This window comes from Cololabis saira, chromosome 3, assembly GCF_033807715.1.
Source record: "Cololabis saira isolate AMF1-May2022 chromosome 3, fColSai1.1, whole genome shotgun sequence".
NCBI classification, from domain to species: Eukaryota; Metazoa; Chordata; class Actinopteri; order Beloniformes; family Belonidae; genus Cololabis; species Cololabis saira.
In genome coordinates, this window is record NC_084589.1 from 22,455,420 (window position 1) to 22,468,200 (window position 12,781).

Consider the following 12,781-nt stretch of genomic DNA (forward strand, 5'->3'; position numbering starts at 1 on the left):
TGCTGAACCTGTCACTTAAGCTTTGACTGTGACTAGTGCCTAAAATTGGCCCCGACTATGTTATGTCTCATACAGGATGATGGGAAAGAGGGGGACTTTGGGAGGGATCAAGTTATTGGATTTCATAACAGGCGCCAGTGGTTGTCTGCACTTTAGGAGTTATATGGAACAATGACGAGTACACAAAGAATTAGCTCCCTTGTCACTTGCCTGAACTAAAATTAAGATACTCATTTCTAAAAAAGATAATGTTACTAGTCAAGTGTGAATTTTAGAACAGGGATTTCTTTCATAAAACTATTTCTTCAAGTCATCTCAAAGGAGCCTAGCCAGCCATTCTAATATCTATTTACCTTTTGAAAAGTTAGTTTGGTTCCTTAGATTGGACTTTTGATTTGGGCTCTGCTGCCAACACATGTGGAAGAAACTACCTCTGGATGCCACTGGATAGGGAAAAGATCAATCAGAGAACCTGACATAGGTAGAACCACAATTATCAGCCAAAGAAATTTAAAAAAGGCCAGTATAACTTTTCTTATGCCACTGCACTATAACTAATTTTTCCCCTTCGTTACTTAAATTTTTTTATTATGAAAAGCACCTCGAATTGCCTTGTTGCTGAAATGTGCTATATAAACAAACTTGCCTTGCCTTCAGTGGAGCAGAAACCCTGATGAATGACTTTTGGCTGTTTTGCAGTGAAAATGTATTGATCCAAGATGTGGAATTATGCAGGCATCATGGGTTGAGCTAGCTCTTGGAGGCTCCTTTGGGTCATTACACCCTTCTTGAAATCAGCATAGTACTTTCTTTACTGATGGAAATGCTGCCAACAGGTCAAGTGTTTTTGCAAAATAAATGGGTGGTCATGCTGATCAGTCCAGATTAGCAATACAATAGAGTATTCCATTTGTGTTCTAGCTCATTTTCAATTCATGCTAATCTAATTCTTCTCACTTCATTTTAACTATTTTTTTTCCTTGAAAGGCAGCATAATCGAACAAAATAACAGGTTTAGACTGACTTATGTTCAGTTTAATCAGTTTCTGCACATACATAAGACAGCAGGTGACAATTTTTCATTTTAATTTAAGACAACATAACATGGAAGTATTTCAGATATTTTTATTTGTCAGACAAGCAAAATAATAGTTTTGAGTGCACAATCACACGCATCATGTCAACAAAATATAAGAAAAACAAAATGTTTGATGCATGTATTGTTCAATGCCTGAAATAAAAACTAAATGCACATCCAGTTTTGCCATTAAAACACTGTGTTAAACAAGATTGGTCTATATCCAAGAGCTTTTACAAATGCCTTAGGAAATCACAAAAACATACATTTTTCCGTATTCCAGTATCCATATGTCAAAAAATATGGTAAAGTATAAGGTCTACATACTTTTTTTAAGCTATTGAATTAACCTGTAAAGACTGTACAAAGACTATCTTTCTACATGGTTAAAGGAAATTCTTTGGTCCATGACAGTGGATCATTATTATTATTTACACAAAAAAAACCTATCACTGGGTGGGAAAGCCTCAAGGTCTGCCCAGGGGAATTGTAAAGGAAAGGTAATCCCCCACCTCCCCCCACTCTGCTCTGAATTGCTGGAAAATAGTTATCCACGTTGTGAGTACAGCTACCCACAGCAGCAACCCCAGCGCTGACCGTTTCACATCTAGAAAAAGACAGATGAGAATTGTTAGTAAAACACACAGACACTTTATAAGATAAAATTGAAATATCTAAAGTATTGTTTAAAACTACAGTCATATTGCAAATACAAGCAGATCAAACTGTGTTCTTTGGTGTCGATGTGGTAAACTTTTTTTTTTTCTGGACAACTCTCCGTAATAAATGCATGTTTTAACAATCAAGTATTAGCCATTTGAATAAACCACTCACAGGTTTTTATTTGCAGTTGTTCACCGTATGCTGGCTTCCAAAAGGCCTCGCGGAAAAACCAAACAACATTGACCAGCCACAGGAAAGGAAGAAAAGCAAAGCCACCTGTAAAAAGGGAAACAAATAAATCAGGCATGCTTTAGTCCATCTTTGCTTATTTGTATTCCAGCTAGAACAATATTTCATAGTGGAAGAATGGCTTATTTTCTGTGCTTTCCTTCATGGAAACAAAAAAAAAAACATAACAAAACATTGCTATTTATCAATTTCCCCAAGGGAACCTCCCAACGGGATTAAGAAATGCATCTGAATCTGCTATTTGAGTAGCCAAGAGACAGAATTGTCAATACCAGAGTAAAAGTGTTTCTTTCACCATACATTAACTCGCAGAAAAGAGGTGGTAGGAAATCCAAAATACTGGATTTGTAAAGCATTGGGCTCAACTCCTACTCCTACATGACTGATGATTAAAGAAAAGAAAAGGGAATATGATATTATATCTGCTTTGGGACGGATGAATATACCCATTAAAGATAACAGATGTAAAGGTGTTAGTAATCCCTTCATTTCAGTGGGACTACGTCCCCTTTTTCAACATAAAAACAACTTATAATAACTGTTGCCTTTCACCACTGCTTGAATACACCTACAATCTACCAACCAAGTGCTGTAGATATATAAAAAAAGGTTTAATTTTTAAGTATTCTTACCCAAGTAATATTTTCTGCACAGGCTGAGTTTCTCTTCATTAGGCAGTCGTTCCAAGTTCATGGTGAGCTGCAGAAAAAGACAGTTTTGTGTTAAATCGGGCACATTTACAGGACTGTTGGCACAATGTTGCGAACAGCTCCGGATCAACGATCACAGACATGAAAACTTCTGTACCATAGCTTATACTAGTTCTGTCTACATGCAACACACACCATCTACAGGATTAAGAAAAGTTTTTAAAAAAAGTATCTAAAATTGTGTTAGACAGACAATCTGAACAAAAACCCTCAAACACACTCGAGTCTTTGTCAGCTGACCCGCATTTCTTTAGCTTAGCAACAAAACAGGGCTGTTCCGGCTGCTACTCACAGCTGCACCAGCAAATTACGGCGCATATCAACGATATGTCGGGGAATAAAAAGGTACTATACATTAATATGATAACATACCTGATATTTTAAGGCAAATTGTAGATACAAAAAATAGAAACAATCAAACACTTCCTGTTCTTTCTTCTTCTGAATATCTTCTCGTTCTTGTGACGTTTTTTCCGTTTGTTTTTTATTGCTGCGCTGCACAGCGCCCCCTACCGTGTGAAACAGGTACGACGTGCGTGTGAAAGGTCCGCTCTTTTATGGATGCTGAGAATGACTCATAATGTTACGTAATATATAAGTGGGTAACAAAGATATATTTATACAACTTCTTAGTATCGCACAATATAGGGTAAAAATATCAATTTTATATATTTTACACTTTTTTTTACACTTTGTTTCTGTACTTCATTCTCAAATGAATGCTGACTTCTGCTGCCATCTACTTGCGCTATGCTTTTACGTTTTGGGTGCACAGCATTTACTCATAAAAACACATACTTTAAATGCAGTCATGAGTCAATTAGGACCAATTTCCTTTCTCAATACTATATTACTGGACACAATGCATGGAAAGTAGAAATATGTGTTATCAGAATGTAGAATAGAGGTAAATAATTAAAGCACAATCTGTGAATCAACCATCAATGTAACTAATTACGTTTTTTCTCATAGTTAAGCACCACAGCAAGGATTACGGAAGCGTAGTGCTGCCACCACAGAAAAAAAATCAGTATCATGTTATAAAGTCAAACGTTTATTGTTAGAACAATATACTATTTATCACGTTATAGCGTGTTAATTTATTGTTAGAACAATATACTATTTATCACGTTATAACGTGGAAAAGCATGTGTATCTCTCAGTTGTTGGAGTGGATCTATGGAATGGGTTGGGTGATGGGTTGAAGCAATGTACAAATATAAATCAATTTAAAAAACGGTATAAAAAGGAAGGAAGGTTATTTGAGTGAGGAGTTAAGGAAAGTTTGTGTTTGTGTTGGTTAGGTGCAAAGGCACAACCAATGGGAAAATCGGTAGCCTAATAGGTAAATTAGCAGCTATTTATTATTATTAATATTATTATTATTATTATTATTATTTATGTTTAATTTATAATAGAGGTAACAAAGGGGCAGGGTTAAATAAGTTTTACTTCTACCTGCTCCTTTTCGGACACTGTTTTTTCCCCCCTGTTTGTATTACGTTTTTGTTGTTGCTTTTTTTCTGTAGGTTTTGAATTTGTTTTAAAAATGTATATATTTTTTCCTTATGTGTTCGAAATAAACAATTCAATCAATCAATCAATTTATCAATAATTTATTGTTCTAACAATATACTATTTATGACGTTATAACGTGATAAATTTGTATTGTGTAATAACGTGAAAAATATCACGTTATAACAATACACTTTTTACATTATAAGGTGATAATTTATTGTTCTTCTAACAATAAACTTTTCACGTTATAACGTGATACTGATATTTATTTTTTCTGGGGTGGCAGCACTACGCTTCCGTAAGGATGTGAAGTTTAAATGTTATCTGTTATCTGTTATCATCAGATATTCATTCTTATTCAGTTAGAGGTGGGAAGAACTTTCATTTACCTCTTTGTCGTACCTCCAGTCACCAATCCTTTATCAAATTCCATGGCCCTCAACTCTGGAACTGTTTAGATAGATCTCTTAAGTTAGTGTCATCCTTAAAAATGTTTAGGACCAACTTAATGGGGTATCTTTTATATAGACAAAATTAACAGGCTATTCGTACTAAAATGAAATTGCCATTTCATAGATATTTTTGTTTGGGTGTTTATTGTATTTTTCTTTGTTTCTTTTACCTTTTCTTTTCCTTTGATTGATTGATTTGATTTGATTGATTGATTTGATTGATTTGATTTGTTTTGGTGATTTTGTATTGAGGGGGAGGATTTTTTATAAGCCCTTCGGGCTTCTTTTCCTCTCCTGCACAAATTATTTGTCCTTGTATGATAAAAAAAAACTTTACTGTTGTCATTGTGCAAATAAATAAATAAATACATGTAAATGAATATTTGACTTGTCACCTTTCATTTTCCAGTTTTTTTTAACCTCTCTAAAAAACTCAGTTTCCCATGATCCCCCGCGGCTCCCCCTCCCATCTCGCGCCTTCCCTCTTGTCTTTCCTCGAACTGCTAGCCCGACAGTGTGTGTTGTTGTTGAAGCAATGATGGCGGCGGCGGGATGCGGATCAGCAACCGCGGCTGCCGTGGGAGGACAAGGCGGGACCGCCGCGGCCAGAGGTCGTTTCCCCGGTCGGCCTTGGTCATCGCGCAGTCGTTTGCGCTCCGAGAAGCGATGGCAGCTCGGCCGCTCGGGCTCCGAGGCTGAAGAGGCGAGCAGCGCAGGGCCGAGGCCCGCCAACCCGGCGGTGGCGCTGGGAGAAGACCAGTCCCACCTGCGCCTGCTCGGCATGGAGGCGAGCCACCAGAGCCTCGGCCAGGCCGGCTACAGCTCGAGTGGGAGTGAAGAGGTGAGCTCCCAAACCGAGCCAGGAGTCAGTATACCTAATTTACTTCATCTTCTTCTTCTTCTTCTCACATTTTGCTTGATGTCGTTGGTGTGCATGAGTGAATGTGTTAGTTAAGCCTGATTTATGGTTCTGCGTTAAATCGACGCAGAGCCTACGCCGTAGGCTCTGCGTCGATTTAACGCAGAACCATGAATCAGCCTTTAGTGCCATGCAGAAATGTCAACATCCCTCAGCCACAGTTCACTTTAGCTCCAGGCTAATGCTACAGCTTTCCATAAATTTAATGGACATTTGTAACCCCAAAATGCCCCTTCAGCTTTGACAGCAGGGCTCTTTTAACTTTCCCTATTTCTACTATCCTCTCACGCACTCTGGAACAGGGTTCGCGTATTAAATGGTAAAAAAAACGCGTGTTTTCTCTTTTCTTGCGGGTATTTTTTATTTTATTTTAGGACACACAGGGAGCCGGGGAGGCTCATTTGTAAACACTAGCCGCAGTTGTGGTGCCGGGGCCCTCGCAGCAGCAGCTAGCCTGCTAAAGCCTGAATTATGCTTCTGCGTTAAATCGACGCAGAGTCTACGCCGTATGTTGCGCGTCGCCGCGTACCCTACGCCGTAGGCCCTGCGTCGGTGTAACGCGGAACCATAAATCAACCTTAATAGCCAACACAAAGAGGCAGCGAGGCGTCCAGGTGCCGCAGCCAGCGGGGCTTTAAGCACACACCTCTGCTTTCTCTGGCTCATTTTAAACACGCACCAAACACCGGTGTACTTGTGGCGGATTTACAGTGAGAATTCAGGTTGATTTTGATTTGAGTATTAGCTAACGCTAGCAAACATGGTAGATTTAAATGGTGGTGCAGAAGTGTGCCAAAGGCAGTCAATCGTTGTCAGAACTGAAAGTTATTAAGGTCACGAGTAATCACTGGTGTTTAAAGCAACTAGAGTGGGAGTGTTTTGTTTTTTGCCAGCTGCAAGTATGAAAAAGATGTTTAGGACTTGGAGGGAATTGCATTTGATTACAGACTCACATTTCCCTGCCTTCATCTACTTCCCTTAAGGGAGGTTCATGCAAAACTCAAAGTTTAGATCTTGCATGATGTAATACACTTACACGTATATATCGATCAGCATAGTAATTCACCAATGTTATTGCTTTCATTTGGCCTGTCACAGAGGTTTTGGAGTTGCAGTGAGAGGTTGATTTCATGCTTACTATCTATATGTAATTACCAAATGTAAAGGGGAAATAATAACTTTTCTAGAAAAGCTCACATGCTTTTTTTTTTTTTTTTTACTAATTGTCAAACTGGTTTTAGCAAATATCTGTAAGAAAAATTAGTTTCACTTATTATATGGCATATAAATAAATCCAGTCATAGTAACTCATAATAATTAATGTGTAAGATGTTGAAATAGGGAAATATTCTGAGACAGGTGCAGTGGAGGGAAAAAACTCATACTTTACACATAATTGGTACTCGTATACTTTACAGATGTAATTGGTAGTCGTATAAATGTTGTCTGACGTGCTCATCAGCCTTGCACAGGGGCTCTTACTGTATTGTTTACAGTACTAACTGTGTTTTCTGCAGCATATGCAGCCGTCTGCATCGCAACTGAGCAGATGGTCGGGTGGTGTCAAACTGTGTCTTCCATGCAAGTTGCTAAGTCGGTTTAAAATACACTACATTAAAGCAAAACAATTCCTTTATTTTTGCTCTTCAATGTAATTAACACCATATGTACATTTATATGTCTTTGTTGGTCTCTAATTAGGTGAAACTGCATTATAGAACGCTCAGGAATATGTCCCTGATTGCAGGATCTTTCATGTCTTAGCCAGCACAACCCAGAGCAAATGAATGAAAGAAGCAGGTGTGACTGGAAAAATGAGAATAATCAAATCCTGTCAATTTCTGTCAAATAATAGCTAACATCAGGTCTGTTAGATACACATACACTGCTATGTTTGATGAAATCAACATTATGTTTCGCATAAATCCACATTTTTGTATGAACTTGGAGAGGAAAAATCTGTGGTCTCCCAGCTGTATGTTAATTGGCCTGTGCAATGGATGTAAATATTATTGTAAACCTCTAATAGAGCATGTTGATTTTGCTGGTGTTTTTCTTGTTTCCAAGAGAAGAGTCTTAAGTGGCTTTAAGTCCTAATAACCACATTTTATTTTTCAAGGGTGACGACTTCAAAGGATTTGAGGCTGAGAAAAAAAGCTCCAGAAGACCTGTAACGTCTCAGCAAAATTCTTCCAATGGTAAACAAAAAGGTACGCACACTGAAATTAGATTTAAGCATGTAAAACAATAGAAAATGTATTTATTTTTTTAACGATACAGTTTTGCATTCAGTGAAAGAGTTAAGATTTGTTTCTTACTTTTACTATTATGTTTTTTGTCTTGTAGGTGAGGCTGCCAACACAAAATCTAAACGACAGAGTGAGAAGCTACCACTTAAAACGCCTGCAGTGGAGGCAGCTGCCCCTCTTGTCCCTGTAAAGGAGGAACAATCTTTGGAAGAAATGCATGGCACATCTGTTGAAGCAAAAGCAGGCAAGGATTTTACGAAAAGCTTGAAAGGAAAAAACATGGATCAGAAGTCCACGAAAAGCAGAGTGTCCACTGCAGGACCGAGAATTACTATAAAGTTAGTGACCAAGAAGAAAGTGAAAACTGTAAAAGAACCTCAGAAAAAACCTGTGAAGAAGTTGAAGATTAAAGAAATTCAGGATCAGCCTACTGCCAAGGACATTCAGGGTGACCAGATTGCAAGCGCTCACGTCAAATTAAAAACTGAACCACAAGAGGAGAAACATGGCACAGAGGATAAAGGAGCTGGGACTGTACCTGCAAGAAGACGTGGGAGGTCTGCGATAAAGGCAGCAGAGCCTATAGGACAGGCTACTGCCAAAGTTGTGGTTGATGACCAAAAATCAAAAAAGAAAGAAGCGAATGGCACCGTAAAGGACTGTGAGTCTTCAGAGCCAAAACTGACTGCAAATAAATTAAAGAAAAAGAAGTTGGTGGAAGGTCAGAGCTCCACAGCTAAACGTGTGACTCGGAGTAAAAGAGTTCCTGACCCACTGTCTAAAAGTGTCCCAGACAGTGCAGCTGAGTCCGAAACCCAGGAGAAAACCGCTGCCGTTCTCGCAGATTCCAAGCCAGAAGTTTCACAAATAGAGGAGTCTAAACCACCAGTAGGAAGAAACGGACGAAGGCAAAGCAGGAGGCTCAATAAAGATGTTACAGTGCCAGAAAACCAAGACCAATCATCCACTGAAACTGATAATTCAGCCACACAACCTTCTGACAATTTGTCATTCTCTAATAAGGAAATGAAGGTTCCAAGCATAAAGTTGTTAAAAATTAGAAACCCTAAATATGATGCACAGGGCAGTGGGAAGACCTCATCTCGAAAGAAGAAACGGAGAAAATATGTCTGGTCGTTAACATTAGTGAGTAGTGGAAGTCACACATCAGATCCTGGAAAGGCTATCACTTCAGCAGAGGTTGTGAAGGAAGTAGATCAGCCTGCTCCTGCTGACACCAATGTCAAGAAAAATGTAAAGGTGCTGGATAAAAAACCTAAACTGGATAATACCGCCCCACAAGAGAGTGAAAGTCTAGAGAGCAATGAAAAGGATCTGCAAAGCAAGCCTGACCTGGAAAAGTCCAATTTACAACCAGAAGCTGAAGTAGATCCTGCACCAGAAACCCATGCACAAGAAAACAGTAAAACAGATTGCGGAAAAGTTGTGCCCCCTCTTCAAATTAAAAAGGTCTCCTCTCCTGGTAAACACAAGAGCTCAAAGCCTTCCTTTTTGATCCAGCAGGTCAGTCCTGTTCCTGAAAAGAAAGAGGATGCTGTGAAAGATCCAAGTGAAGCTGATGAGGATAAGTTACCGAGTCTGCCTGCTGACGCTGCACCTACTAGAAGACTAAGGAGGAGGACTTCAAGTCTTGATTCACCGCAACAAAAGTCTGTCATTCAGAAACCGGTGACTGAACAGAAACGGAGGCTGAGAAAGAGTTCACAAGAAGAAGATACTCCACAAGTGCAAGTTGAAGTTTCCGCTCAGGTTTCAGTTGAAGATTCCAGCTCACAAGTTCTTCCTGAAAACTCCTGTCATGTTTTGGCTGAGGACCAACCACAGGTGACTGCTGTAAACTCCTCTGAAAATCTGGACAAGGATGCCTCAAAGATCGCTGACGATCCCCCACAAGTACCCGGTGATGTTTCCCCACAGAAGGAAGAGAATGAGGTCGAACCCCAGATTAAAGAGGCCAAACCCTTGCTTGTGCCTTCCAAACCTAGAAGATGTAGAAATAATAAAGTAGGGAAGAAGAAGCTGGTTCAAAAAAAGAAAGCTGTTGTTTCTCCTGATACGACTGTCGACACAGCCGTCGCAGTAACAGTTGCAGTCGACTCTTCTAGCACAGAGCCTGTTCTAAAAGAAGATGCTCAGGCGTTTGTAGTAGAAGTAAGTCAGCCAGAAACAAAAGCGTGCACTCAGCCAGAAACCCAACAGGACACAGTGTCAGTGCAAGAAGAACAGATACACCTGCCTATAAAAGAGGAAACAGACAGTCAGTTGATTGACAGTCAGCGGTCTGTGGTATCAGAGAGTCGTCTACGTCGTCTAAGAAAATCAAGGAAATCTCTCAGAAAATTAAAAAAGAGGCGTACTACAAATTTAATCGGGCAGCGTCAAAAGCACAGGCACAGAGGGAAAGACGGGAAGTTTGCTCCAATTGAAATATCTACAAGTCAGGAGATTGCAGACATTGTTGAGTCAGATGGTGACCTTTCCCGTTCATTGGCAGCTATAAGACCATCCCCAAGCCCCAAATTTATTGGAGTTCATAAAAAGTACAAGAAGAGACAGAGTGGTCTTCAGTTCGTTGGATCTAAAATTCCCAAATCCCAGTCGAAATTCATTTCCACACTGATAGAAATGGGACTTGACAAAGAAAGTTTGAAGCAAGAAGAAGCAGACACGCCAGTTTATGGAGGACAGACAGATGCTGTAAATGCTCAGCCCAGTAAGTCAAAGTTTGTAAAAAACATCAAGCACTTCATTATGCCTGTTGTAAGTGCCAGATCCTCGCGGGTCATCAAGACTCCACAAAGATTTATGGATGATGCTGGGATGTCTATATTGCCTCGAAGAAACTCTCCAAAGAAGGGCTCCCAACCGGGTTTGCAGATTCGTCCAGGGAAGAGGCGAGATGACGGGGTAGAACGAGCAATATCCCCAATCCTTCCAATTGATGACGAGGACATACTGAGTGAAGCGCAGCTTGATGTGGATCTGTTTTCTGCTCAGGACCTAGATGACAGCATCGATAGCCTGTTTTCTGAAAGAAAAAGTGGCAAAAATGGAAAAAAGAGTTCCTTTCTAAAGAACTCAAGCTTCAGGTGGTCAGAGGAGTCTGGTGAGGAAATGTATACACTGGATAAAACTCCGGAGAGTAAATGTGAGGACCTGTTTTTGCCTACCCCAGTGGATAAACCCCCAGAACTCTCATCCAACCTCATGGACATTCTGAAAAAGAAAAGTCCACCTAAGTTTAACAAGCAAGCAGCGCACCTCAAGATTTACCAGAAGTTAAAGAAACCCCATTTGGGACTTAACAAAAGCAAAAACACAACAGAATTTGAAGCTGTCAGTAAAGCCGTTCAGTCCTCTGTGGATTTAGCAGAAGGACTTGACGACGAGGCCATGAGCATCAGTCTAAGGCAGCGAGATACGAGCACAGAAAAGGACAAGTCCAAGCTCAAGATAGAAGACCTTAATGCTCCTGGGGTTGTGAGAAAAGTTTCTGTGTGTGTTCGGACCATGAACTCCAAGGCTCTTCAGATACAACTTGGTGAAAAGGACGATTCAGCGCAGAAAGACACTGCCCAGCTTCACTCAGGTATTTTTCATCAAATCATCATTCTAATTCATGTTTAACTCATAAAACTTTGTCACTGTGAAGAACAGACCAGATGTATCATTACTTTCTATCAATAGGGGAGTTGCCATCAGTACAAACCTCAGGCAGAGGGGAAGGCATTCACCATGGGTCGGTGGAGAAGGGAGCACCACAAAGAGCACGCCTCACTGGTGCAAATAAAAGAATGTTCAATCTCCTCAGGAAAGCCAAGGTTCAACTCATTAAAATCGATCAGCAGAAACAGCTCAAGTCCTCTGGGGTGAGACTGAAAACAACAGACTTCTTTACCTGTCTTTACATTGTTTGTTGTTATAACTTAAATCCTATGTATTAAAACCTTTTTTTTTTTTTACAGATTTTGTCATACAGACACAAGTTTCTTTGAATGAAACAAGACGTTGTCTGAGCTGTGTGTTGATGCTTTGTGTTTGTTATTGACATTGCAGCTGTTATCCGGCCCGGCTGGAGCCAGGTCGCACGATATCAGCTCTAAGAGACAAAGGAGGAAGGAGAGGATGCACCTTCATCCCGATGTTTCAGTCAAGACAGAGCCGCTTCAAGGACAAGTAAGTGGTCAAATCAATGCTCCCAAGGGGAGGAAACATTGACCCAGCAGGAAATCTCATTTTTGTACAAAATCCAACAAAAGAAATCCAAGAATTCATTGTTCTGAAATAAATGACCATTGATCCACATTTTGGGGGGAAAAGTGGAGACTCTATAAAATCTAACCTTTTATTTTTTGTATATTTATGTATTTTTCACAGCCACAGCTAGTCTCCCCACTGTGCCAGGAGTTCCGTAGAGCCGGAGGTCCACGTATCAAGCATGTGTGCCGCGCCGCCTCGGTGGTGTTGGGGCAACCTCGAGCTTTGGTACCAGATGACATTCCCAGACTAAGCGCCTTGCCGCTGCATGAAAGATCTGGCATCTCTCCATCAGCTGTCACTAAAGGTGGTTATGATTGAGACTGATATTCTGTTGCAGCGCTGATGTGACCAAAGATAAAATGAGATCAAATCCAGCAAAATATGTCTCGTATTGGGTTTTAATCAAGTGTATTTGTGTGTGTGTAGAAATTGGGTCCCCGTCAGAGTCAGACAGTCCTGAGATGTCAGAACCAAAGGCAACCAAGTCTAAGAAGCCAACAAATTTTGCTAAACGGAAAGGACTTGGTCCGTTTGGTTACCGCTCTCGGAGGTGTGGAGTGTGCAAGGGCTGCAACCACGAGGACGACTGCGGCAAGTGTATCAACTGCCTTGACAAACCCAAGTTTGGAGGTCCTAATACGAAGCGTCAGTGTTGTGTGTAA

At 40.3% G+C, this 12,781-nt stretch overlaps 2 protein-coding genes across 4 annotated transcripts in view; one reads left to right on the forward strand and one right to left on the reverse strand.

Moving 5' to 3' along the window:
- Nucleotides 1–1,111: 1,111 nt before the first annotated feature.
- Nucleotides 1,112–3,181, reverse strand: psenen (presenilin enhancer, gamma-secretase subunit). Its single transcript, XM_061716598.1, has 4 exons — nucleotides 3,073–3,181; nucleotides 2,623–2,689; nucleotides 1,913–2,017; nucleotides 1,112–1,685 (listed from the first exon to the last, which is right to left on the reverse strand). Exons 2-4 carry the CDS (start codon nucleotides 2,681–2,683, stop codon nucleotides 1,546–1,548), a joined length of 306 nt encoding a protein of 101 aa, XP_061572582.1. The 5' UTR covers nucleotides 2,684–2,689; nucleotides 3,073–3,181; the 3' UTR covers nucleotides 1,112–1,545.
- Nucleotides 3,182–5,185: 2,004 nt separating this feature from the next.
- The window catches only part of kmt2bb (lysine (K)-specific methyltransferase 2Bb), a 30,416-nt gene continuing 22,820 nt past the window's right edge, over nucleotides 5,186–12,781 (forward strand). Inside the window, exons 1-7 of one of the 3 annotated variants that reach the window (XM_061716534.1) lie at nucleotides 5,186–5,535; nucleotides 7,709–7,799; nucleotides 7,936–11,448; nucleotides 11,547–11,728; nucleotides 11,916–12,035; nucleotides 12,237–12,423; nucleotides 12,546–12,777. In XM_061716534.1, the coding sequence (XP_061572518.1) occupies nucleotides 5,206–5,535; nucleotides 7,709–7,799; nucleotides 7,936–11,448; nucleotides 11,547–11,728; nucleotides 11,916–12,035; nucleotides 12,237–12,423; nucleotides 12,546–12,777 (4,655 nt within the window). In that variant the 5' untranslated portion in view covers nucleotides 5,186–5,205. Of the gene's footprint in view, nucleotides 5,536–7,708; nucleotides 7,800–7,935; nucleotides 11,449–11,546; nucleotides 11,729–11,915; nucleotides 12,036–12,236; nucleotides 12,424–12,545; nucleotides 12,778–12,781 lie in introns of those variants that run through there. The other 2 variants (XM_061716536.1, XM_061716537.1) reach the window with 2 other exon arrangements.

Bases quoted from the DNA above. Each gene is read 5' to 3' on its own strand.
- psenen (XM_061716598.1), bottom strand. From the start codon at position 2,683: ATGAACTTGGAACGACTGCCTAATGAAGAGAAACTCAGCCTGTGCAGA. The intron at 2,018-2,622 runs GTAAGAATACTT...CCCTTTTTACAG, and splicing joins GTGCAGAAAATATTACTTGG to GTGGCTTTGCTTTTCTTCCT. The intron at 1,686-1,912 runs GTGAGTGGTTTA...GTCTTTTTCTAG, and splicing joins ACAACTGCAAATAAAAACCT to ATGTGAAACGGTCAGCGCTG.